Source organism: Panulirus ornatus, chromosome 55 (genome assembly GCF_036320965.1).
Source record: "Panulirus ornatus isolate Po-2019 chromosome 55, ASM3632096v1, whole genome shotgun sequence".
Taxonomy (NCBI): domain Eukaryota; kingdom Metazoa; phylum Arthropoda; class Malacostraca; order Decapoda; family Palinuridae; genus Panulirus; species Panulirus ornatus.
The window spans coordinates 24,007,654-24,035,634 of NC_092278.1; the positions used below are offsets into that span (position 1 = coordinate 24,007,654).

At 40.8% G+C, this 27,981-nt stretch overlaps 1 protein-coding gene across 3 annotated transcripts in view; it reads left to right on the forward strand.

The window, feature by feature from the left end:
- Positions 1–27,981, forward strand: part of Sf3b3 (splicing factor 3b subunit 3) — a 66,513-nt gene that overhangs the window by 22,027 nt on the left and 16,505 nt on the right. For all 3 annotated transcript variants that reach the window (XM_071693172.1, XM_071693174.1, XM_071693173.1), the window contains exons 13-19: positions 2,502–2,657; positions 7,211–7,366; positions 12,696–12,833; positions 17,171–17,293; positions 17,919–18,113; positions 20,913–21,047; positions 22,256–22,461. In XM_071693172.1, coding sequence (XP_071549273.1) covers positions 2,502–2,657; positions 7,211–7,366; positions 12,696–12,833; positions 17,171–17,293; positions 17,919–18,113; positions 20,913–21,047; positions 22,256–22,461 — 1,109 coding nt within the window. The remainder of the gene's footprint in view (positions 1–2,501; positions 2,658–7,210; positions 7,367–12,695; positions 12,834–17,170; positions 17,294–17,918; positions 18,114–20,912; positions 21,048–22,255; positions 22,462–27,981) is intronic.

A 27,981-nucleotide genomic window follows, 5' to 3' on the forward strand; every position in this document is an offset into this window, starting at 1 on the left:
TATTCATAGAATATTTCATGGGAAATCACCATCATGTGCTTTCTCTAGATCCAGGGGTGCCACATATGGGTTGTTCTGTTTCTCATAGATTTTTCTCAGACACATTGTTAAGTAAACACGGAAAAAATGCTTGTGCAAAGAGGTACCAGGAGAAATCAACATTCCATGCGCCACATGTAGGCCTTGAAGTTTGCATTTCTGACACAGTCATTCTGTCCTTTACATTTTTGTCTGTGGCTCATGCCTTACGTCCATATGGTGCCAGTAAGGCTGCTCTGCTGTTTAGCATGACCATCTCTCCCATACAGGCAGTTATCTGGTAGTGCAAAAGTGGTTATGTTTAAGGGTGTGGTTCCGGTGGTGTCGTGTGGATGCAGTGCATAGGCTATGGATGAAGATCTGTGGTGTTAGAGGTGAGATGTTTGAGAAATGATGTGTGATGGGCGGTGGTTTGATTGAGTATGTAATTAAAGGCAGGAGAGAGGTTTGTTTATAAACTGCATGGTTGAGAGAGCTGAAGAGGGTGTGCTGAAATAGTTTGGACATATGGACAGAATGAGGGAGGAAAGGTTGTCAAAGAGGTTGCATATATCAGGAATGGAGAGAACAAGGATGGTGGAAAACCAGATTGGAGATGGAAGGATGGAGTGAAAAAGATTTTGAGTAATTGGGGCCTAAACATGCAGGAGGGTGAAAGGTATGCCTGGGATAGAATGAATTAGAACAGTGTGGTGTACAAGGGTTGACATTCTATCAGTGGACTGAACGAGGGCATATGAAGTGGCTGGGGGAAGGCATGGAAAGGAATGTAGGGCCTGATTGTGGATTGGGTTTTGTGGTTTCAGTGCATTGCACATGATAGATAGAAAATGGATGTGAGCAGCTGCGGCTCCTCATCTGTACTTGGCGCTGCCTTGCAAATGTAGGAAATGGTGATCAATTACTTAAAAATGAGAGTTTAGACCAAGGCACTGAGTTATCCCATACAGGATACCTGTCTCATTTGATGTAGGGGGCACTTAGATGTTAGCTTGTTTTTCCAAGTCTTAATGTAACCAGAATTTGTCATTAGATATTGAATTTCTTATTCACTATCTATCTATCTATCTATCTATCTATCTATATCTCTGACGGCCATTCTAATTGGAATTCCCTCAAAGGGATGGCAACGGCAACAGTCTCCATAACTAAAGAACTCCTGTGCTGCTTCTTAGCCTTTAGTGCCTCACCTTAACAGGCCACTGACAGGGCAAGTCTAATGCAGAGTTTGCAGAGCTTCTATCTAATATTCCTAATGATTACTACTATCTAAGGCTCATACCTTCTACTTCTGCCTAATGTTTCTTCCTAAAGCTCTTACCTAAATGTTATTAGCTGCTATTTGATGATAAATAGGCATGTTTTCACATAGAAGCATTGGAGGATGTGTTAAGAATATATGTTTATGAGCAGTAATGAGTGAGTCAGACTTAATTTTGAATGGTGAAATCGTCAGGACATAGATAGGGAGATGAGGATATCATTACAATCAGTGAAGTACAGCTCATGTGTGGGATTAAATGATTTATGCAGATGATAGTGTTGGTGAAGAAGAGGAAGGTGTACTGTATAAATATTTTCACAAGTGCATAGGAAAATTTGATGTTTTACTGAATCAGATGGATTTTGTGTATCAAGTAGTTGTCAAATTGCACTCCTCTGAACCATGTAACTGTCTTTTCCTTGTGCCTTTCCCATGTGTGGACTGATAGCATTTTGTCCACAAGCATATGCTCTCTTCCTGTCACACATAATGCTTGACAACACTTAAGTCACACAGCACAATCTTCATGCCAGATTTTCCTGTGGGGATTGCTGTGCACTAGCCCTGCCTTTTGGGAAAATGGTAAGAGCAATAAATAGAAGTAGGAAGGGACATTAGACAGGAGCATTAGTTAAAAACATTAGAAACTGTGGGTAAACATTAGGTGGGAGCATTAGGTTGAAGTAGTATGAATGAATATTAGGCAAGGACATTAGGTAGGAGCCTCCAAAAACATTGCTTTAGATTTGCCCTGTGATAGTGGCTTCTTAAGTGTGATTCAATAAAAGTCTAGAAGCAACACTGGAGTTCACCAGTTATGGAAATTCTTTTGCTGTACCCATTCCCATGAGGGGGTTCCTGAAAGGAACAGGTGTCTTAACATATAGATGATAGATAGATAGGTGCCAGGGAAATGATAAAGTGCAATGGAATCATTTCATGTATGGAAGAGATTTTAAATGATGTTTTGGTTTTATATGACAAATCAATGTAGTATGCCAAGTGAATCAGTTTGTAGTAGCATGAAAGTTGTTTCTTTATAACTCACTAGACATGGGATGCATTTGAGTCACATTGGATGCTTTCCACAACTGGTCTGCCCATTTTACCAGGAATAGATTTCAAGGTGGTGGAGTATATCAGAATGATGATTCAAGGTATTTTTATTGATTATGTATTAACTGCAGTTTTCCCCCAGGTTTACCCTGATGGCATTCGACACATCCGTGCAGATCGTCGTGTTAATGAGTGGAAAGCTCCTGGCAAAAAAACTATCGTAAGATGTGCTTTGAACCAACGGCAGGTTATAATCGCTCTTACTGGAGGAGAGATAGTGTACTTCGAAATGGATCCAGTAAGATATTTGTTTTGGATGATATGATGCTTTAAGTAAATTTCATGTTATGATAAAACTTATTGGAGCAGGACTGGCATAGTCTAGATATCAGGGTTCGATCAAGAATTCCAGTAGGGTGTAAGGTGTGCATGAGATAGAGAAAATTGGATCACTATGGTATATAAAGAATGGTATGCTCTTAATGGACTGAACCAGGGCACATGGAATGGTCAGGGTAAACCACTGATAAGTCTGTGAAGCCTGGTTGTGGTTAGGGGACTACTGTTTTGATTTTTTTTTTTTTTTTTTTTTTTTTTTATACTTTGTCGCTGTCTCCCGCGTTTGCGAGGTAGCGCAAGGAAACAGACGAAAGAAATGGCCCAACCCCCCCCATACACATGTACATACACACGTCCACACACGCAAATATACATACCTACACAGCTTTCCATGGTTTACCCCGGACGCTTCACATGCCTTGATTCAATCCACTGACAGCACGTCAACCCCTGTATACCACATCGCTCCAATTCACTCTATTCCTTGCCCTCCTTTCACCCTCCTGCATGTTCAGGCCCCGATCACACAAAATCCTTTTCACTCCATCTTTCCACCTCCAATTTGGTCTCCCTCTTCTCCTCGTTCCCTTCACCTCCGACACATATATCCTCTTGGTCAATCTTTCCTCACTCATTCTCTCCATGTGCCCAAACCATTTCAAAACACCCTCTTCTGCTCTCTCAACCACGCTCTTTTTATTTCCACACATCTCTCTTACCCTTACGTTACTTACTCGATCAAACCACCTCACACCACACATTGTCCTCAAACATCTCATTTCCAGCACATCCATCCTCCTGCGCACAACTCTATCCATAGCCCACGCCTCGCAACCATACAACATTGTTGGAACTACTATTCCTTCAAACATACCCATTTTTGCTTTCCGGGATAATGTTCTCGACTTCCACACATTTTTCAAGGCTCCCAAAATTTTCGCCCCCTCCCCCACCCTATGATCCACTTCCGCTTCCATGGTTCCATCCGCTGACAGATCCACTCCCAGATATCTAAAACACTTCACTTCCTCCAGTTTTTCTCCATTCAAACTCACCTCCCAATTGACTTGACCCTCAACCCTACTGTACCTAATAACCTTGCTCTTATTCACATTTACTCTTAACTTTCTTCTTCCACACACTTTACCAAACTCAGTCACCAGCTTCTGCAGTTTCTCACATGAATCCGCCACCAGCGCTGTATCATCAGCGAACAACAACTGACTCACTTCCCAAGCTCTCTCATCCCCAACAGACTTCATACTTGCCCCTCTTTCCAAGACTCTTGCATTTACCTCCCTAACAACCCCATCCATAAACAAATTAAACAACCATGGAGACATCACACACCCCTGCCGCAAACCTACATTCACTGAGAACCAATCACTTTCCTCTCTTCCTACACGTACACACGCCTTACATCCTCGATAAAAACTTTTCACTGCTTCTAACAACTTTCCTCCCACACCATATATTCTTAATACCTTCCACAGAGCATCTCTATCAACTCTATCATATGCCTTCTCCAGATCCATAAATGCTACATACAAATCCATTTGCTTTTCTAAGTATTTCTCACATACATTCTTCAAAGCAAACACCTGATCCACACATCCTCTACCACTTCTGAAACCACACTGCTCTTCCCCAATCTGATGCTCTGTACATGCCTTCACCCTCTCAATCAACACCCTCCCATATAATTTACCAGGAATACTCAACAAACTTATACCTCTGTAATTTGAGCACTCACTCTTATCCCCTTTGCCTTTGTACAATGGCACTAAGCACGCATTCCGCTAATCCTCAGGCACCTCACCATGAGTCATACATACATTAAATAACCTTACCAACCAGTCAACAATACAGTCACCCCCTTTTTTAATAAATTCCACTGCAATACCATCCAAACCTGCTGCCTTGCCGGCTTTCATCTTCCGCAAAGCTTTTACTACCTCTTCTCTGTTTACCAAATCATTTTCCCTAACCCTCTCACTTTGCACACCACCTCGACCCAAACACCCTATATCTGCCACTCTGTCATCAGACACATTCAACAAACCTTCAAAATACTCATTCCATCTCCTTCTCACATCACCACTACTTGTTATCACCTCCCCATTTACGCCCTTCACTGAAGTTCCCATTTGCTCCCTTGTCTTACGCACCCTATTTACCTCCTTCCAGAACATCTTTTTATTCTCCCTAAGATTTACTGATAGTCTCCCACCCCAACTCTCATTTGCCCTTTTTTTTCACCTCTTGCACCTTTCTCTTGACCTCCTGTCTCTTTCTTTTATACTTCTCCCACTCAATTGCATTTTTTCCCTGCAAAAATCGTCCAAATGCCTCTCTCTTCTCTTTCACTAATACTCTTACTTCTTCATCCCACCACTCACTACCCTTTCTAAACAGCCCACCTCCCACTCTTCTCATGCCACAAGCATCTTTTGCGCAATCCATCACTGATTCCCTAAATACATCCCATTCCTCCCCCACTCCCCTTACTTCCATTGTTCTCACCTTTTTCCATTCTGTACACAGTCTCTCCTGATACTTCTTCACACAGGTCTCCTTCCCAAGCTCACTTACTCTCACCACCTTCTTCACCCCAACACTCACTCACCCACACTGTTTTGATACTTCACACATTACAGGTACAGTTTGGATATGAGCAAGTGAGGCCATCCTTTCATGTGTTCCTGGTGCTTCCTTGTTAATGCAGAAAATGGCATACAATTATAAAAAAGAAAAAGAGTATATATGTGTATATATATACACATGACAGCTAGAGACTGAGTGTGAGTGAATGTGGCTATTTTGTCTGTTTTCCTGGCGCTGCCTCACTGAAGAAGGTGGTAGCAATACTGTTTCCTATGGGGCGGGGCAGCATCAGGAATAAGTGAAGGCAAGCAAGTATGAATATGTACATGTTTATATACGTATGTCTGTGTATGTGTATGTATGTGTTGATATGTATATGTGTGTGTGTGGGTGTTTATGTATATATATGTTTCTATGAGTGGATGGGCCATTCTTCGTCTGTTTCCTGGTGCTACCTCGCTGACATGGTAAACAGCGATCAAGTATAATGAATAAATAGATATAAATAATTTTCTTCAAACATTTCATTTCCTACACATACATTCCCCTCCCTCTGCACAGACTTATCTATAGCCCATACCTTGTATCCATATGATATTGCTGGGACTACTTTTCCTTCAAACATACATGTTTCTGCCCTCCCAGATAATGGTCTCCCTTTCCACACATTCTTCAGTGCTCCCAGAATCTTCAGAGAAAGAAAGTAAAAACATATATGCAAACCAGACAGAACTGATCACTCAGAACAGTCTCTGGCTGTGTAGCAACCACAGACATTCAGCACCAGCACAGCAAAACAAAAACACTTCCACCACAGTATTCTCAGAATTCATTTCTTTGCAATGTCCCTGAACCCTTCTCACACAAACCCTCATAACCAACCACTGACCTTAAGAGTGGAAATTAAACCTATACTCACAGAACCCCCTTTCCCACAGCAGACATAATAGTGACAAAACACTTTTCTTGTGAAAATGACCTGACAGGCACCAAACAACTACCCTGCCAATGAAATTTCAAATGTCACCCAACCAGACATGTACCAGTCTGAAACTACATATCCCATACATGTACTGGTTAACCTTTCATGTATGTATTCTGGACACCAACCATCCCTCCAAACTTCCAGAAACGTTTTCATCATTTTACAAGACCCAGGATTTGATTTCCAAAGTTAAGACAGTGAATGTGTACTCATGATTTGCCCTTTGTTAACGTATAGAGACACAAACACGCACAACATCACAGCTCTTTATAACTGTGGTCCCATTCAGTAGGTTTGGCTTCCAGGGTGCTTGTAGAGTGCTACAGAAACCCCTTAGATGATTTATGGGCAAGAGGGTTTATGTAAATGTAAGATGTTTATGAATTGAATTTGTGAAAAAGAATGGGTCTTGTAAGGGAACAATTTATTTCTTAACTTGAAAATGACCTTTATGAATAATTCTTAGTCTTCTCAGAGGCTATGGACCTTTTATATGGAATGGCTTATTAGTTGTAAATAGTGATGTTATTTTTAGTTTTGTTTAATGCTTTATGAACCACTGGAATGAAGTGCCAACTTTAATTGTGAACATTAAAGATAGCAGCTGCATTGTGAATGGGTTACAAGGTATCTCTCATTCTATCATCAAAGATGTTTTTTAGCTAGAGTTCACTTTAATGTAGTGGTTATATGATCAAGTAGAATTATTGGAGTAGAAGCATTGTATAGGTGTCATTATACTTAAATTGGATAGTAGTGTGTTATTTGCTGTTCATATGTGGGGTCATCTACTCTGTCATGCTAGAGACCACAGATAGAGGTTAACTCTTCTGATGAGGATTTGTTTGTTATTACATTTATATTTTGATGACTTTTCCCATATTATTTTGATTGTATTACATCCTGTGCTTTCTGCTTCACAGACAGGGCAACTGAATGAATATACAGAAAGAAAGGAGATGAAGAGTGATGTTATCTGTATGGCAGTTGGTCGAGTGCCAGCTGGAGAGCAACGATCTCGGTTCTTGGCTGTTGGGTTATCTGATAATACTGTCAGGATCATCAGCCTTGATCCTAACGTAAGGAAATATATTATATTTGTGTTTCCATATATTTTTACTCCTCCAAACGACTTATACATTTAGATGCTAGTTTTTCATACAAAATTACTCATCTTACTTTAGTACAATAGCATAAAGAACAGAGGAACAACAGCCCCATTTGGTTGTCCTCACTCATCTTCTCTACAGGTCCAGACCATTTTAACACACCCTCTTTTGCCCTCACAACCAAACTCTTTATTACTACACTTTTCTCATATCCTTTAATTTCTTACTTGATCAAACCACCTCGTACCACATATTGTCCTCAAACATTTCACTTGCAACGCATCCACCCTCTTCCATACAACCCTCTCTATAGCCCATGTCTTGTGACCATAAAGTATTGTTGGAACCACTGTTCATTCAAACATGCCCATTTTCGCTCTTTTGAGATAATGTTCTCTCTTTCCACATGTTCTTCATCGCTCCCAGAACATTTACCCCCTCACCTCACCATATGACTCACTTCCACTTACATGGTTCCATTTGCTGTTAAATCCACTCCCAAATATCTAAGGCACTTCACTTCCCCCATTTTCGATTCTTGTTTCCCCACATTTGCGAGATAGTGCCAGAAAATAGACGAAGAAAGACCCATCCACTCACACATATATATATGTATATACATATACATACGTATACATACAGATACATACACATACATATACATGCTTGTTTGCCAGTGGTGTCCTAGTTACGTCTCTTCCTTGTATATCAACTGACTGTTCCTCGTCGTCTGTCTCATACTTGTATTGCCCCTGACGATACAATCATTACACGAAAGTGCACTTGGGAACTCACTGTTTCATTTTCCTCGTGGTTTTATGCATATACTATATCACACGCACCACTGTAACCTCTTGCATACATATACATATGTACACATGTACATATTCATACTTGCTTGCCTTCTGTCATTTCCAGTGCCACCCAGCCCCACAAGAAACAGCATCCCCACCCCCTGCATCAGTGAGGTAGCACCAAGAAACAGACAAAGAAAGGCCATATTCAATCACATCCATACATTGCTTTCATGTGTAATGCACCAAAACCACAGCTCCCTATCCACATCCAGGCCCCACAAACCTTTCCATGGTTTACTCTGGACATTTCACATTCCCTGGTTCAGTCCATTGATGACATGTTGACCCCAGTATACTGCATTGTTCCAATTCACTCTATTCCATGCATGCCTTTCACCCTCCTGGATGTTCAGGCCCTGATTGCTCAAAATCTCTCACTCCATTCTTTCATCTCCAATTTGGTCTCCCAGTTCTCCTTGTTCCTTCCATTTCTGACGCATATATCCTCCTTGTCAACCTTTCCTCACTCATTCTCCCCACAAACCAGAAACATGTGTTTACCTTTGGCATCTTAGCTGTAAGATGCCATTTCTCTCTTTTTATGTCAACTGACTGTTTTAAGTCTTCTATTTCATTCTTGTATCTCCCCTGATGATGTTATCATTACATGAAAGTGCACGTGGGAACTTATGTTTCATTTTCCATGTGGGGATGAGAGGGCTTTGGAAGGGAGTCAGTTGTAGTTCACCGAGTAAGAAACTGCCGAAGTTGGTGACTGAGCTTTCAGTGAATGGACTTAGCAGCGAATGGAATCATAGAAGCGGAAGTGAGTCACTGGGTGGGGGAGGGGGCGAAGGTCCTGGGACAAATGAAGAATGTGTGGAAGGAGAGAACATCATCTCAGAGAGCAAAAATGGGTATGTTTATGTATGGAAGGAGAAAACGTTATCTCGGAGAGCAGAAATGGGTATGTTTGAAGGAATAGTAGTTCCAACAATACTATATGGTTGCGAGGCTTGGGCTATAGTTGGAGTTGTATGGAGGAGGGTGGATGAGATGGAAATGAAATGTTTGAGGACAATATGTGTTGTGAGGTGGTTTGATTGAGTAAATAATGAAAGGGTGAGAGAGATGTGTGGAAATAAAAAGAGTGTTGTTGAGAGAGCAGAAGAGGGTGTGTTGAAATGGTTTGGACATATGGAAAGAATGAGTGAGGAAAGGTTGACAAAGAGGCTATATGTGTCAGAGGTGGAGGGAACAAGGAGAAGCGGGAGACCAAATTGGAGGTGGAAGGATGGAGTGAAAAAGATTTTGATCGATAGGGGCCTGAATATACAGGAGAGTGAGAATCAAACAAGGAATAGAGTGAATTGGAATGATGTGGTATACTGGGGTCAACCTGCTGTCAGTGGACTGAACCGGGGCATGTGAAACATCTAGGGTAAACCATGGAAAGGTCTGTGGGGCCTGGATGTGGATAGGGAGCTATTGTTTCAGTGCATTACACATGACAGCTAGAGACTGAATGTGAACAAATGTGGCCTTTTTTTGTCTGTTTTCCTGGTGCCACCTCACTGAAGCAGGGGGTAGCAATGCTCCGTCCTGTGGGGTAGGATAGCACCAGGAATGGATGAAGGCAAGCAAGTATGAATATGTACATTTGTATATATGTATATGTCTGTGTATGTGTATGTATATGTTGATAAGTATATATATGGGCATTTATGTATATCTTTTTCTTTTCTTTTAAACTATTAGCCATTTCCCGCGTTAGCGAGGTAGCGTTAAGAACAGAGGACTGGGCCTTTTTTGGAATATCCTCACCTGGCCCCCTCTGTTCCTTCTTTTGGAAAATTAAAAAAAAAAACGAGAGGGGAGGATTTCCAGCCCCCCACTCCCTCCCCTTTTAGTCGCCTTCTACGACACGCAGGGAATACGTGGGAAGTATTCTTAATCCCCTATCCCCAGGGATAATTTATGTCGTTTCACTCAGAGCCAAAACATCCAGGTTCCTTTCCTCAAACATACTACCTATCTCTCCTTTTTTCACATCTTGGTTACATCCACACACATTTAGGCACCCCACTCTGAGCCTTCGAGGAGGATGATCACTCCCCGCGTGACTCCTTCTTCTGTTTCCCATTTTAGAAAGTTAATACAAGGAGGGGAGGATTTCCGGCCCCCCGCTCCCGTCCCCTCTAGTCGCTTTCTACGACACGCGAGGAATACGTGGGAAGTATTCTTTCACCCCTATCCCCAGGGATAATATACATATATATATACATATACACACACACACACACACACACACACATATGCACATACACACACACACACACACATACATATATATACATATGAAAAATGTAAGAAACAATTTAGAAAACAAACTTTTAGCTTGAAATGAATGAAAAAAAAATGAATGTCACATAATGGTTCAACCTCTGGCTATGGAAAAGGAAATGTACAATTTATTCACACAAACGTCAATAGCAGTTCTCATCAATTTCACCACTGTGTCAATAAGCTTCAATGTCTAAGCTACATTTTTCTCCAACTTCACTATTTTCTTGTCAAAAACACCATGCATGAAAACTATCACCCCATTAACACAACTATAAACATTTACTTCCCCTTTAAAAGTTCTGGGGAAGTCTGTCTCGATACACTGCGGCGAGGCGACGCGACGCTGACACATGGTTTACCCCAGACGCTTCACATGCCTTGATTCAATCCACTGACAGCACGTCAAACCCTGTATACCACATCGCTCCAATTCACTCTATTCCTTGCCCTCCTTTCACCCTCCTGCATGTTCAGGCCCCGATCACACAAAATCTTTTTCACTCCATCTTTCCACCTCCAATTTGGTCTCCCTCTTCTCCTCGTTCCCTCCACCTCCGACACATATATCCTCTTGGTCAATCTTTCCTCACTCATTCTCTCCATGTGCCCAAACCATTTCAAAACACCCTCTTCTGCTCTCTCAACCACGCTCTTTTTATTTCCACACATCTCTCTTACCCTTACGTTACTTACTCGATCAAACCACCTCACACCACACATTGTCCTCAAACATCTCATTTCCAGCACATCCATCCTCCTGCGCACAACTCTATCCATAGCCCATATCTATCTATCTATTGTCTTTAATTTTTCTCATAATTCCTTAGGGTTATCAATTACAGTACAACTTCTCACATCACATAAAAGTGGTTGCACAAGAGCTGCTTTTAATTGCAGCCTCGCACAAAAGGATGGTTAAGTGAAAGAATGCTGAAGACCAGTTGAATATGAACACTTCATTCTTGCTGTTGTGAGGAGATGCAGCTGAATCGATAGAAAAGAGATAAAAATGCTTTGGTTGAATACGAAAGGATGAATTTAGTGCTTGAGAAGGTGAAGATGGGGTTTTGAGAATGGATGGAGTATGCTAAGAATAAGTACTGATTTTTTTGGGGGGTTTGGGTTTGTGGGGGGAGTTCTACCTTGGTCAAAGTAAATTGATAGCCTTTCCTTTTGATAGTGTTTTGTATTCTCATTCAAACTGATTTCTTCATTATCAGACTTTAGTTTATTCTTGATAGATGACAATTTTTTTTATACATTTTACTAACAATTATATCTTTGTCTTAGTAAGAATTTACAGGGGCATTAGCCTAAAACTCATCCTGAAGCTGGAAAATAGAGATGCCATAAGATGGGAATGATGATCAGTACACATAATGTTTGCATTGTCTTTAATGATCCACCTCATAGTGTTCATTCACAAGCATTGTTGACCTTGTTCCACCAGTTCAGCAACATATTGGTTTGACACACGAACAGTTAGCACCCCCACCACCTTGGCAGTAGCGCACCTAGTTGCTGGTAACAAACCATCCTTTCATAACTTCAACATGCTTATTTCACCAGCCATCATTTTAGCAGTGGAGGAGGTCACTGTTACTGTTGTGAACAAGGATATGATGTGGCATGATTCTGATCTACTCACTTTAAGTGTCAAGGCTTATGAATTAAGTTGTGTGGCACTATGCACCAAACTGAAGAATTTTGTGATATAATCATTTTTTCTTGGTATTATAGTTTCCAGATAATGGTTGTTTACATGCCATTACCAAACAGGTTGCTCAGGCATCTGACTTTACAGCTCACAATTGTTTTATTTGCAGGATTTTCTCATTCATAATTCTAAACTACCATCACAGTAAGATTTGTGAATAAACAGTTTCCCGTATAAACTAAGATTAAGGGAGCTCTCTCATAGCAGGGGTTCATATATGAATGGATGCACAAAAGTTTGAATTAATTGAAATCTTTTAGGGGACCTTCTACATGGACTTTATAATTTTGAGCATAAACACTTTTTATGTAGTCACATATGATAAATGAACAATAATAAAAGTATTATTCATAGCAAGTCACACTGTGATTGTTTGCTAATATTTCATGTCAGTCTGAACCATTGGATTTCATACTCTGAATTACCTCTCTTCCATCAGGACTGTTTGACAGTACGGGGAATGCAAGCGCTGCCTGCTTTACCAGAGTCTCTAAGCATCATTGAGATGGGAGGACAAGAGGGATCAGATAATGAACCTCGCACTCTAGGTGCCTTGTATCTCAACATTGGTTTGCAGGTATTTTTGTGTATTTATTTGTATATGTCCTGAATTGCCTTTTAGTGAAGAGTTACTTTAAAGTTTGTTGAAGGGGTTTTACACTAGTGGGGGGCCCATTTCTTAAACTTTGACAGTGTTTAACCTTTTGCATGCTGTGTGAGTTTTACACTAATGTGGCTCCATCTCTTAAACTCTGCTCTCAGAAAACTTTTTAAAGCTCTGTATACTATCCTCATTCAAAGTTTTATCCATTAGCTTGTTCCAGTAAGCCATAACTATAATACCAAAGAACTGCTGCGTCATTTTTTTTCTAGCATGTTCCAAGCTTACTTTTTTCTGTGACATATTGTTGCTCATTCTCTGCATATTTTATAGACTTCTTATCTCTTTTGATGTTTTCAATTTGAATAAGAATTTTAAAGGTTGTAATCAAGTCTCCCCATGTTTTTCTCTCTACCTTGATGAGCAGATGTATTGCTTCACACCCATCCTTGTATCTCATCCCTTAGATTTCAGATACCGTATTTTTTGCCCTGCTTTGTTAGATCCCTACATCAGTGAGGGTGACCTAGCTTGAAGTTATGTATTCTTATTTTTACAGGAGTTTTAAATAATGAATTAAACACCCTTTAACCGTATACTTAAAAGAAATTTTGAAATTACTTGCAGGTAATATGCATCTTCAACAATTTTCTTTGTGAAGTATTCTGGCAGTAGATTGCATATCATTTTGACCGTAAAATTCTTTGTGCCATTGATCTGTTTTAGAAATTGTAAGCTTATGATTGGGTAACCCCTCTATTTTCTCTCTTCTAAGGAGGGGAAATTTAAAGCTTCTAGTCTTTCCATGTAATTCAGCTCACTTAATTCTGGTACCATCTGTGTTGCTTTACTCTGGGCTTTCTATGATAGCTCTTTATGCTTCTAAAGTGTGGTGACCCAGCTAGTGAAATATATTCTAATTTTGGCCTTATGTATGATGTGAACAGCTTGCTGAATAATTCCTTATCCTTAAACTAGAATGCTATTCTATATTCTGTTACCTGATGACAGACAGATGTGCATAAATGAATGAAATTACTGTTTGTTTGTTACTGAGAGAGTTTTACGATGGTGTTGACCCATCTTCTAAACTTTAGTATGTACCTTGTCTTTACTCTTACGTGTGGGCACACACCCTAATCCTAAGTCAGGTACTCATTTATCAACTAGTCTCAAGGGAAAGGTGAAGAGCTGGGCTGGCTGTGGGTGGCATTGCCCATTTGTTTTTCCCAAATATATGTACGTGTAGGAAGAGAGGAAAGTGATTGGTTCTCAGTGAATGTAGGTTTGCGGCAGGGGTGTGTGATGTCTCCATGGTTGTTTAATTTGTTTATGGATGGGGTTGTTAGGGAGGTAAATGCAAGAGTTTTGGAAAGAGGGGCAAGTATGAAGTCTGTTGGGGATGAGAGAGCTTGGGAAGTGAGTCAGTTGTTGTTCGCTGATGATACAGTGCTGGTGGCTGATTCATGTGAGAAACTGCAGAAGCTGGTGACTGAGTTTGGTAAAGTGTGTGGAAGAAGAAAGTTAAGAGTAAATGTGAATAAGAGCAAGGTTATTAGGTACAGTAGGGTTGAGGGTCAAGTCAATTGGGAGGTGAGTTTGAATGGAGAAAAACTGGAGGAAGTGAAGTGTTTTAGATATCTGGGAGTGGATCTGGCAGCGGATGGAACCATGGAAGCGGAAGTGGATCATAGGGTGGGGGATGGGGCGAAAATTCTGGGGGCCTTGAAGAATGTGTGGAAGTCGAGAACATTATCTCGGAAAGCAAAAATGGGTATGTTTGAAGGAATAGTGGTTCCAACAATGTTGTATGGTTGCGAGGCGTGGGCTATGGATAGAGTTGTGTGCAGGAGGATGGATTTGCTGGAAATGAGATGTTTGAGGACAATGTGTGGTGTGAGGTGGTTTGGTCGAGTGAGTAACGTAAGGGTAAGAGAGATGTGTGGAAATAAAAAGAGTGTGGTTGAGAGAGCAGAAGAGGGTGTTTTGAAGTGGTTTGGGCACATGGAGAGAATGAGTGAGGAAAGATTGACCAAGAGGATATATGTGTCGGAGGTGGAGGGAACGAGGAGAAGAGGGAGACCAAATTGGAGGTGGAAAGATGGAGTGAAAAAGATTTTGTGTGATCGGGGCCTGAACATGCAGGAGGGTGAAAGGAGGGCAAGGAATAGAGTGAATTGGATCGATGTGGTATACCGGGGTTGACGTGCTGTCAGTGGATTGAATCAAGGCATATGAAGCGTCTGGGGTAAACCATGGAAAGCTGTGTAGGTATGTATATTTGCGTGTGTGGACGTATGTATATACATGTGTATGGGGGGGGGGTTGGGCCATTTCTTTCGTCTGTTTCCTTGCGCTACCTCGCAAACGCGGGAGACAGCGACAAAGTATAATAAAAAAATAAAAAAAAAATATGAGGAGGGGGTTTTACGCTAATGCAGCCCCCATATTTGGAACTGTCTTTACTGTCATACAATTTTTTAACTTATTTATGCTGTCCACATTCACAATATTATAAAGTAGTATATTTTATTCCATTCATCCATTATCCCTATCATAAAAGTTCTTTAGTAGATTTTTCTAACAAGTTTCTTATTCAATATTTTATGGCCTCAGGTTGTTTTATTGTGGCATCTTTCAAAGAACTGTTTATTATCTACATCATCAAACTGGTTTAGAATCATAAAGATGTGATCAGGTCATCATATGCTCTTATTTTTTTAATGGTGGACAGATGTAAGGCTTCTGACCTTTCCATGTAACTTAGCTCTTTTCATTACAATACCATCTTTGTTTGTTTCCTCTGGACCTTCTCTCTTTGTTCTTGGTGCTTCTTTAAATGCCCTAACTAAACTTTAGAACTTTAGGAGCTTATTCTAACTTTGGCATAATGTAGGACATGAGCAGCTTGCTGAATATTTCCTTATCCATGTACTTAGGCAAAAAACGGGTTGATGTGAGGCTGAAAGCAAAGGAGTGGGTTGCACTTTTGCTGAGGGAGGAGTTTTGGAAATGGGAAAGAGATTGTGAGGAAGTGTACTCCATACTGCTGTGGGTGAAAATGAAAGTGGATTATGAAAGAGGGTGATAAAGTTAACACTTATGCTCCTGGTATCAAGAGGAGTAAGGAAGAGAGGTGAGTGTTTTGGATGGAGCTGAGTGAATGCAACTGCAATTTTGATGTGAGGAATTGAGTAATAGTGATGGGTGATTTTAATGCAAGATTGAGCTATATGACAGTTGAGGGTATAATTAGGTGGCATGGGGTACCTCATGCTTTGAATGAAAATGGTGAACAGCTAGTGGATTTGTGTGCTGAAAAAGGATTGGTGATTGGGAATATCTGGTTTAAAAAGAGGAACACACATAAGTGTAAGTGGGTGAGTTTGGTTAATGATAAGTGGGCATTATTGGATTTTGTACTACTTCATTGGCATACTAAAGAGAGACTGTTCAATGTAATTGTGCTGAGAGATGGAACTTGGGGGATATCTGATCATTTTTTGGTGGAGGCAAGGGTAAAAGTTTGTAAAGACCTAAAGAAAAGAGAAAATGATGTGAGTGGGAGAGGTTTATGAAAATGAGTAAGCTTGTAAACTGTGCTTGTATCAGGAGATACCAAAAGAGATTGGGTAAAGATTGGCAGAAGATGAGAGTAAAAGGTACAAGGGGTGAGGAATGGGATGTGCTGAAGCAGTGCATATATGTATGAGGGAGGCACATAGCATTTGCAAGATGGTGTATTGACTTGGGTAAGGATAGTGAATGGTGGGATGAGAAAGTAGAGTTGCTAATGAAAGAGAAAAGAAAGACTTATGGGATAATGAATGTGAGAGATTGGAAAGTACATGACAGGAAACAGCAAGAATGTATGAATAATATATTGAAGTGAAATTAGGTTAAATTTCACAGCTTGTTTTTAATAAGTTTCTTGCTTGATTTCATGTTATATCCTCTGCTTGTTTTGTTGTTACATCTTTCGAAGAACTGTTCATTGTCTAAATCATTATCCTGCTGTAAAGATTTAAAAGTTTTGATTAGGTCGCCCCTCACACACTTTTCTTCCATGGTGGGCAGAATTCTAGCCTTTCTCAGTAAGTCAGCTCTATTAATTTTGTTACTATCTTTGTTTCCCAACTGTACCTTTGCTATTAGCTCAATGTGTGTCTGTAGGTGCATTAACCAAATTTGACAAGCATATTCTAGTTTTGGCCTTATGAAAGATATGAACAGTATTAAAAATATATTTAGATATTATATGTAGATTAATATCAGAGGTTATTTATATGGCCTACTTATGCAAAAATTTTCAGAATGGTGTACTGCTACGTACCGTCTTGGACTCTGTGACTGGTGACATGTCTGATACACGTACACGTTACTTGGGTTCAAGGCCCGTCAAACTCTTTCGTATCATTATGCAAGGAAATGAGTCTGTAAGTAAACTGTAGATTTTGTATTCTGAGACCTTTGTATTCTAAGGGGTGTAAACGAATATTTTATTCCTTGGTGGGAATTAACATTTACTAAGAGCTACATTCACAGTGCTTTCCCCTACTGTCATGGGACAGGCACAAACACAATGTGGAACTGTTTCATTCTTCAATTTTGTTCTTCATCAGCCGATTTAATGCTGATGTGCCATAAATAGTATGAAATATCTGTGGCAAATGAATGCAGTTGTGCCATATACAGTCTTGGGCATTTACTTATACTGGTTAAGTAGTGAAGCATTTGTCAGGAAAGAATTACTAGCAACTCAGACTATGTTTTCACATCCTTTGACCATATTTTTTTCAACTCAACTGGTCAGTAACCATCACAAACACAGAAATTGGTACTATAGACTGAAAAATGGATTCTTATTGAATCTTTAAAGATTTTGACATACCTCCAGTGTATGCCAGCATATTTTGTATGATGCACATGTGAGTCACCTGTGTTTCTGTTAAGTGAAATTTGGCTTTTTACGATACTGGATGTCAAAACTACAACTTGATTATTTTCATTTACATTATTCACCACATTTCTGTTTCAACGTTTCATCATAATGCATTTCAGGTACTGGCTATGTCATCACGTTCATGGCTATCGTACTATTACCAGAACAGATTCCACTTGACACCATTGTCATATGAGAGTCTAGAATATGCAGCAGGGTTCTCGTCAGAGCAATGTCCGGAAGGCATTGTAGCCATTTCCACAAACACACTCAGGATTTTGGCTTTAGAGAAACTTGGGGCAGTGTTTAATCAGGTAGGGCTGAAGCTTGGTTTTACATTTCTGTTATTTAATATTACATTACTACATTCTCCTTGCTGTTTCCTTAGAACATACCTTTCACTCTAGTTACTCATATTCTGACTTTTTTATGAGCCTGATATGTCATAAAGGATACCTTTGTGTTCTTGGTACATTTTCTAACATACTGTTAAATTTTATTTGTTTTTTGATATGCAAATGTTTTATGATAAGATTTTTCACAAATGTTCCAAACTTTGCGAGTCTTACACGCAGACTACAAGGACTTCCCTCATGCAAAACACTATCATAGTATGTTAATACCTCCAGGGTGAGAGGTAAGATTAGATGAGCAAATAGACCCTCCAAGATTTGTGTTATGATCAAGAAAAAGATTAAATGATTGAATTATCTTTTTCGTTTTTACATGTTCACCATTTTCTGCATTAGTGAGTTAGTGTTAAGAGCAGAGGACTGACCCATGGAGGGAAAATCCTTATTTCCTTCCCTTCTCTCTTCCTTCTTTTAGAAAAGTAAAAACTGGAGTGGAGGATTTCCAGACCTCTGCACCCACCCCTTTTAGTCGCCTTCTGTGACACACAGGGAATACGTGGGAAGTATTCCTTCTCCCCTGATCCCAGGGATGATATATATGGATTGAATCAGGGCATGTGAAGCGTCTGGGGTAAACCATGGAAAGTTTTGTTGGACCTGGATGTGGAAAGGGAGCTGTGGTTTGATGCATTATACATGACAGCTAGAGACTGATTGTGAATGAATGTGGCCTTTGTTGTCTTTTCCTAGTGCTACCTTGCACGCATGCGGGGGGAGGGGTTGTCATTTCATGTGTGGTGGGGTGGCGACGGGAATGAATAAAGGCAGCAAGTATGAAATTTGTACGTGTGTATATGTATATGTCTGTGTATGTATATGTATGTATATGTTGAAATGTATAGGTATTTATAAGTGCGTGTGGGCACGTGTATGTATGTACATGTGTATGTGGGTGGGTTGGGCCATTCTTTCGTCTGTTTCCTTGCGCTACCTCACTAATGCAGGAGACAGTGACAAAGTACAATAGATAAATGAAATATGTATATTTATTTATTTATTATCTTATTTTGCTTTGTCGCAATATATATATTCATGTGAGAAACTGCAGAAGCTGGTGACTGAGTTTCGTAAAGTGTGGGAAAGAAGAAAGTTAAGAGTAAATGTGAATAAGAGCAAGGTTATTAGGTACAGTAGGGTTGAGGGTCAAGTCAATTGGGAGGTAAGTTTGAATGGAGAAAAACTGGAGGAAGTAAAGTGTTTTAGATATCTGGGAGTGGATCTGGCAACGGATGGAACCATGGAAGCGGAAGTGGATCATAGGATGGGGGAGGGGGCGAAAATCCTGGGAGCCTTGAAGAATGTGTGGAAGTCGAGAACATTATCTCAGAAAGCAAAAATGGGTATGTTTGAAGGAATAGTGGTTCCAACAATGTTGTATGGTTGCGAGGCGTGGGCTATGGATAGAGTTGTGCGCAGGAGGATGGTTGTGCTGGAAATGAGATGTTTGAGGACAATGTGTGGTGTGAGGTGGTTTGATCGAGTAAGTAACGTAAGGGTAAGAGAGATGTGTGGAAATAAAAAGAGCGTGGTTGAGAGAGCAGAAGAGGGTGTTTTGAAATGGTTTGGGCACATGGAGAGAATGAGTGAGGAAAGATTGACCAAGAGGATATATGTGTCAAAGGTGGAGGGAACAAGGAGAAGTGGGAGACCAAATTGGAGGTGGAAAGATGGAGTGAAAAAGATTTTGAGTGATCGGGGCCTGAACATGCATGAGGGTGAAAGGTGTGCAAGGAATAGAGTGAATTGGAACGATGTGGTATACCGGGGTCGATGTGCTGTAAGTGGATTGAACCAGGGCATGTGAAGCAACTGGGGTAAACCATGGAAAGTTCTGTGGGGCCTGGATGTGGAAAGGGAGCTGTGGTTTCGGTGCATTATTACATGACAGCTAGAGACTGAGTGTGAACGAATGGGGCCTTTGTTGTCTTTTCCTAGCGCTACCTCGCACATATGAGGGGGGAGGGGGTTGTTATTCCATGTGTGGCCAGGTGACGATGGGAATAAATAAAGGCAGACAGTATGAATTATGTACATGGGTATATATGTATATGTCTGTGTGTGTGTATATATGTGTACATTGAGATGTATAGGTATGTATATTTGTGTGTGTGGATGTGTATGTATATACATTTGTATGTGGGTGGGTTGGGCCATTCTTTCGTCTGTTTCCACACAAAATCTTTTTCACTCCATCTTTCCACCTCCAATTTGGTCTCCCTCTTCTCCTCGTTCCCTCCACCTCCGACACATATATCCTCTTGGTCAATCTTTCCTCACTCATTCTCTCCATGTGACCAAACCATTTCAAAACACCCTCTTCTGCTCTCTCAACCACACTCTTTTTATTTCCACACATCTCTCTTACCCTTACATTACTTTTTCGAACTATTCACAATTTCCCGCACCAGCGAGGTAGCGTTAAGAACAGAGGACTGAGCCTTTGAGGGAAATCCTCACTTGGCCCCCTTCTCTGTTCCTTCTGGAAAATTAAAAACGAGAGGGGAGGATTTCCAGCCCCCCTCTCCCTCCCCCTTTAGTCGCCTTATATGACATGCAGGGAATACGTGGGTGTGTACATGAGTGGATGGGCCATTCTCTGTCTGTTTCCTGCCTCTACCTCGCTGACGTGGGAAACACCAGTTATGTATGATACATAATAAAATGAATTTATTACATCCAGTCTTATATGTTTTTCAACAGGTGTCTCACCCTTTAGAATACACTCCACGCAAGTTTGTCATCCATCAAGAAAGTGGACACTTGGTAGTAATTGAAACTGATCACAATGCTTATACAGAAGACACTAAACGCCAGAGAAAAATGCAGATGGCAGAGGTTAGTGCATGCTAATCTAACTTTGTTTAGACAGTGGTGTTTCATGTGATGTGCTAAGAAGCATAGGACATGTTGACATGGCTTTGCTCATGCAGTGGTGATTTCTTTGATGTGCCCAGCAGCACACCATGTGATGAGTCTTTGTTCAGTTTAAAGTCTTTTCTTCCTTTAATGCATCTAGTGAAACAGTGCTTGCTAATGTGTTTTTGCTGGGACCCTAATGGTTCACCTTCTTATAAAACTATAGGTGGGATAAAAATGTCTCCCCTCTTCTCAAAGAAATGTTTTTTTATTTTTGAAATAATATTGTGATGTGCTGTCAGTAGACTGGATCAGGGCATATGAGGTTTCTGAGATAAACTGAGGAAAAGTCTGTAGGGTTTTGTTTTGAATAGGAAGCTGTGGTTTTGGTGCTTTACACATGACAGCTAGAGGATGGATGTGAGTGGATGCAGCCTTTCTTCATTTGTTCTTGACGCTACCTTGCTGATATGGGGAATGGTGATCAAGTATGAAAGAAAAATAATTGTGACTAAGCTAATGGATGAAAGTAAGCCTCTTGCAACCTGTATTGAGGACCAAGCACAGTAATGCTCTGGTAAAAAGCATTTCTTTTATTGTCACTTGTCCTTAAGCTTGTAACTAAGTTCAAAAAGCCCCAGTGTTTAACTTCTTTAGGTGTATTTTAGGCAGAAGTCTTCCATGGAAAAGTGACAGGGTTAGAATTTTTTCTGGCTAGGAGTTTGTTTAAGGGTTTTGGCACTCCATTTGAGACTGAAGATTAAGGGAATTGTCAGATCCATTTCAGGGAAGTGCATTGAAATTTGGAGGAGAGTTATCATTTCCAAGATGCTTGCTCCTAGTTCTGCTAGGTATTTTGCCTAGTTTCCAAAGATCTCAGTTGATGTTGGAAAAACAAGACTATAAGGATTTTTGCAGAACCTTGGAACTACCCTTTCTGCTTTCATTTGTTTGTTTCCCCAATTCATCCAGTTTTGGTGCTTGGATGGTACTTGAATTGCATGGTCGGAGTTCTGACTAGCATCCTGTCTGTTAATCAAAGATGTCTTGTTCCATATTCATTGTAAAAATTTCATGGTTGAAATAGAGAACTGTTAAACTCAGCCAACCAGGGATTAACTGTGAAATGCTTGACTTTTGAAAGTATGTTGCTATAAATTTTTGAAAAGAATTCTTAAATCTTATAGGAATTGAGAGAGGCAGCTGGAGAAGAGGAAGCTGAGGTTGCAGAGAGGATGGCAGAAGCTCTGCTCTCAGAGGATCTCCCAGATGCTGTGTTTGGTGCCCCAAAAGCTGGTCCTGGCATGTGGGCTTCACTTATTCGTATTATTGAACCCATCCAGGGTAATACACTTCACACTATCAGATTAGACCAGAATGAAGCAGCCTTCAGGTAAGTTGATTTATTCTGAGTTTTGTTATCAATTCTCTGCACTTTATGTACTTGTCATACATTTGTAAGCTGTTGAAACAAGTGCTGGGGCTGATATTTCAGTTCAGGCCTGTTGCACTGTTGTTTGGCATGCTAAGTTATTGCACCATCTTTAGAAATTAGTATTTTGATTTATTGAGGGAAGGTTTTAGCAAGATAACAAGAATAATTCATTTACACTCTTAAAGCTAGTAGCCCCCACCCATATCCTTGTTTCATATAGTAGTCCCCCACCTATACACTCGTCTTTATGTAGAAGACAGCTTAATATGGTGTGTCATGATGTTAATAAGTGGTGGAATTGGGCTTTGTGTAAAAGACTTACCTATTAACACTGAACTGTAAAGATCTGTGTAGACTACTGCAGAAATGCAAGTCTTTGAGTTTAAAACAGCCTGATTGAGAGGGTCAACCAGAATGATATTTTTTCCACTGAGCATTCTCTACTGTCAGACAACATATTAAACCTCTATATGTTGTGTGCCTTTACCACAGTTTATTCCATTCATCCCTCACACTCCTATATTGCAAAAGTACTTAACTTTTTTTTAACAAGTCTCTTGATTAATGCCATTTATATCCTTCTTTTTTATCTATCAAATAAATGTTTCCTGTCTACATCATCAATCCAGTTTTAAAACTTAAAGTGGTCAGGTCCCCCTCACTGTTCTCCCTTCCATAGCAATGAACATATTAAAAGCTATAACTCAGCTCTCTTAATTCTGGTACCATTTTCATTGCCCAACTCAGGACCGTCTCTGTTAGCTCCTTGTTCTCTTTTAGATGTAGTGACCAAACAAATGAAGCATATTCCAGTTGTGGCCTCATGTTGTACATGAACAACTTGTAAGATATTTCCTTATCTGTATACCTGAATGCTATTTTATTATTTGCCAGTAGCCAGTATTTTTCCTTTACTATTCTATTTTTTATTTAGGTCTCGCAACAGAGTAGGAATACGTAATTTTCCAAGCCCCTCATTCACACACACAGATTCCTGAAGCTTATTTCCTGCCTGCCAACGTTCATATTGTGACGTTTCTCTGCATCCTATCCTCATCACTTTGCATTTGCTCAAGTTGAATTTCACCAACCATGTATTAGACCAACTTATGAGTCTGTCTAGATCTCCTTGTAAGTTGATGCATTTCCTCTCATTTTTCGCTTCCTTCATGACCTTTGCATCACCTTCAAACATATTCAGGTAGGATTCCATATCGTCTGACAAGTTATTCATGTAGATCAAGGAGAATATTGGTTCCAGAACAGAATCCTTTGGCATTCCACTGGGTACCTACACCCATTTCAAAAAGGCTCCTCTGATGTTTCCTTTGTTCCCTGCTACAAAGATAATCTTTTGTCACCAAAAAGAATCTTTCCTTTATGACTGCCTGTTGATCCAGCCTCTTAATCAGCTTCCCTTGCAGAACCATCAAATGCTTTCTAGCAGTCCTTATGCAAACAGTCTACCCAGTCTTCTTGTCTAAAACAAAATTCACTTCTCATATAGAAACCTAAGAGGTTCATTACACATGACGCTCTTTCACTGAAACCATGTTGTGTCACACTTCAGTAATTTTTCTTGTAATTAATTTATTTTTTATTTTATTCATTATACTTTGTTGCTGTCCCCCATGCTAGTGAGGTAGCGCAAGGAAACAGACGAAAGAATGGCCCAACCCACTCACATACACACACATATACATACACGTCCAGACACGCACATGGAAAGATGGAGTGAAAAAGATTTTGTGTGATCGGGGCCTGAGCATGCAGGAGGGTGAAAGGAGGGCAAGGAATAGAGTGAATTTGAGCGATGTGGTATACCGGGGTTGACGTGCTGTCAGTGGATTGAATCAAGGCATGTGAAGCGTCTGGGGTAAACCATGGAAAGCTGTGTAGGTATGTATATTTGCGTGTGTGGATGTATGTATATACATGTGTATGGGGGTGGGTTGGGCCATTTCATTCGTCTGTTTCCTTGCGCTACCTCGCAAACGCGGGAGACAGCGACAAAGCATAAAAAAAAAAAAATACATATATATACACACACAGACAACAAAGGAAAAGACAACAAAGGCCACATTCGTTCACTCTCAGTCTCTAGTTGTCATGTATAATGCACCGAAACCACAGCTCCCTTTCCACATCCAGGTCCCACAAAACTTTCCATGGTTTACCCCAGACGCTTCACATGCCCTGGTTCAATCCATTGACAACACGTCGACCCTGGTATACCACATCGTTCCAACTCACTCTATTCCTTGCACGCCCTTCATCCTCCTTCATGTTCAGGCCCTGATCACAGACTATTTTTCACTCCATCTTTCCACCTCCAATTTGGTCTCCCACTTCTCATTCCCTCCACCTCTGACACATATATCCTCTTTGCCAATCTTTCCTCACACATTCTCTCTATGTGACCAAACCATTTCAAAACACCTTCTTCTGCTCTCTCAACCACACTTTTTATTCCCAATCATATCTTGTAATTATGTGTTATATTTTTTTTTTACAGAAGTACTTCAGCTACCATACTGAGGGTTTTTTTTCACACATATTCACCAGTTCCCACATTAGCGAGGTGGCATTAAGAACAGAGGACTGAACCTTAGAGGGAATATCCTCATTTGGCCCCCTTCTCTGTTCCTTTTTTTGGGAAAGTAAAAAAACGGGAGGAGAGGATTTCCAGCCACCCACCCCCTCCTCTGTAGTCGTCTTTTATGACATGCATAGAACACATGGGAAGTATTCTTTCTCCCCTATCCCCAGGAGACAGCGACAAAGCAAACTAAAGAAATAAGATATATATATATATATCAGCTGGTGGCAGATTCATGTGAGAAACTGCAGAAGCTGGTGACTGAGTTTGGTAAAGTGTGTGAAAGAAGAAAGTTAAGAGTAAATGTGAATAAGAGCAAGGTTATTAGGTACAGTAGGGTTGAGGGTCAAGTCAATTGGGAGGTAAGTTTGAATGGAGAAAAACTGGAGGAAGTAAAGTGTTTTAGATATCTGGGAGTGGATCTAGCAGCGGATGGAACCATGGAAGTGGAAGTGAATCATAGGGTGGGGGAGGGGGCGAAAATCCTGGGAGCCTTGAAGAATGTGTGGAAGTCGAGAACATTATCTCGGAAAGCAAAAATGGGTATGTTTGAAGGAATAGTGGTTCCAACAATGTTGTATGGTTGCGAGGCATGGGCTATGGATAGAGTTGTGTGCAGGAGGGTGGATGTGCTGGAAATGAGATGTTTGCGGACAATGTGTGGTGTGAGGTGGTTTGATCGAGTAAGTAATGTAAGGGTAAGAGAGATGTATGGAAATAAAAAGAGTGTGGTTGAGAGAGCAGAAGAGGGTGTTTTGAAATGGTTTGGGCACATGGAGAGAATGAGTGAGGAAAGATTGACCAAGAGGATATATGTGTCGGAGGTGGAGGGAACGAGGAGAAGTGGGAGACCAAATTGGAGATGGAAAGATGGAGTGAAAAAGATTTTGAGTGATCGGGGCCTGAACATGCAGGAGGGTGAAAGGCAGGCAAGGAATAGAGTGAATTGGATCGATGTGGTATACCGGGGTTGACGTGCTGTCAGTGGATTGAATCAGGGCATGTGAAGCGTCTGGGGTAAACCATGGAAAGCTGTTTGGGGCCTGGATGTGGAAAGGGAGCTGTGGTTTCGGGCATTATTGCATGACAGCTAGAGACTGAGTATGAATGAATGAGGCCTTTGTTGTCTTTTTCTAGCGCTACCCTGCTCACATGAGGGGGGAGGGGGATGGTATTCCATGTGTGGCGTGGTGGCAGTGGGAATGAATAAAGGCAGACAGTGTGAATTGTGTGCATGGGTATATATGTATGTGTCTGTGTGTGTATATATATGTGTACATTGAGATGTATAGGTATGTATATTTGCGTGTGTGCATGGTGTGTATATACATGTGTATGGGGGTGGGTTGGGCCATTTTCTTTCGTCTGTTTCCTTGCGCTACCTTGCAAACGCGGGAGACAGTGACAAAGCAAAATAAATATGAATATATATTTTTTTTTTTTTTTTTTTGTCGGTCTCCCGCGTTTGCGAGGTAGCGCAAGGAAACAGACGAAAGAAATGGCCCAACCCACCCCCATACACATGTATATACATACGTCCACACACGCAAATATACATACCTACACAGCTTTCCATGGTTTACCCCAGATGCTTCACATGCCTTGATTCAATCCACTGACAGCACGTCAACCCCGGTATACCACATCGATCCAATTCACTCTATTCCTTGCCCTCCTTTCACCCTCCTGCATGTTCAGGCCCCGATCACACAAAATCTTTTTCACTCCATCTTTCCACCTCCAATTTGGTCTCCCTCTTCTCCTCGTTCCCTCCACCTCCGACACATATATCCTCTTGGTCAATCTTTCCTCACTCATTCTCTCCATGTGCCCAAACCATTTCAAAACACCCTCTTCTACTCTCTCAACCACGCTCTTTTTATTTCCACACATCTCTCTTACCCTTACGTTACTTACTCGATCAAACCACCTCACACCACACATTGTCCTCAAACATCTCATTTCCAGCACATCCATCCTCCTGCGCACAACTCTATCCATAGCCCACGCCTCGCAACCATACAACATTGTTGGAACCACTATTCCTTCAAACGTACCCATTTTTGCTTTCCGAGATAATGTTCTCGACTTCCACACATTCTTCAAGGCTCCCAGAATTTTCGCCCCCTCCCCCACCCTATGATCCACTTCCGCTTCCATGGTTCCATCCGCTGCCAGATCCACTCCCAGGTATCTAAAACACTTCACTTCCTCCAGTTTTTCTCCATTCAAACTCACCTCCCAATTGACTTGACCCTCAACCCTACTGTACCTAATAACCTTGCTCTTATTCACATTTACTCTTAACTTTCTTCTTTCACACACTTTACCAAACTCAGTCACCAGCTTCTGCAGTTTCTCACATGAATCAGCCACCAGCGCTGTATCATCAGCGAACAACAACTGACTCACTTCCCAAGCTCTCTCATCCCCAACAGACTTCATACTTGCCCCTCTTTCCAAAACTCTTGCATTCACCTCCCTAACAACCCCATCCATAAACAAATTAAACAACCATGGAGACATCACACACCCCTGCCGCAAACCTACATTCACTGAGAACCAATCACTTTCCTCTCTTCCTACACGTACACATGCCTTACATCCTCGATAAACACTTTTCACTGCTTCTAACAACTTGCCTCCCACACCTTATATTCTTAATACCTTCCACAGAGCATCTCTATCAACTCTATCATATGCCTTCTCCAGATCCATAAATGCTACATACAAATCCATTTGCTTTTCTAAGTATTTCTCACATACATTCTTCAAAGCAGACACCTGATCCACACATCCTCTACCACTTCTGAAACCACACTGCTCTTCCCCAATCTGATGCTCTGTACATGCCTTCACCCTCTCAATCAATACCCTCC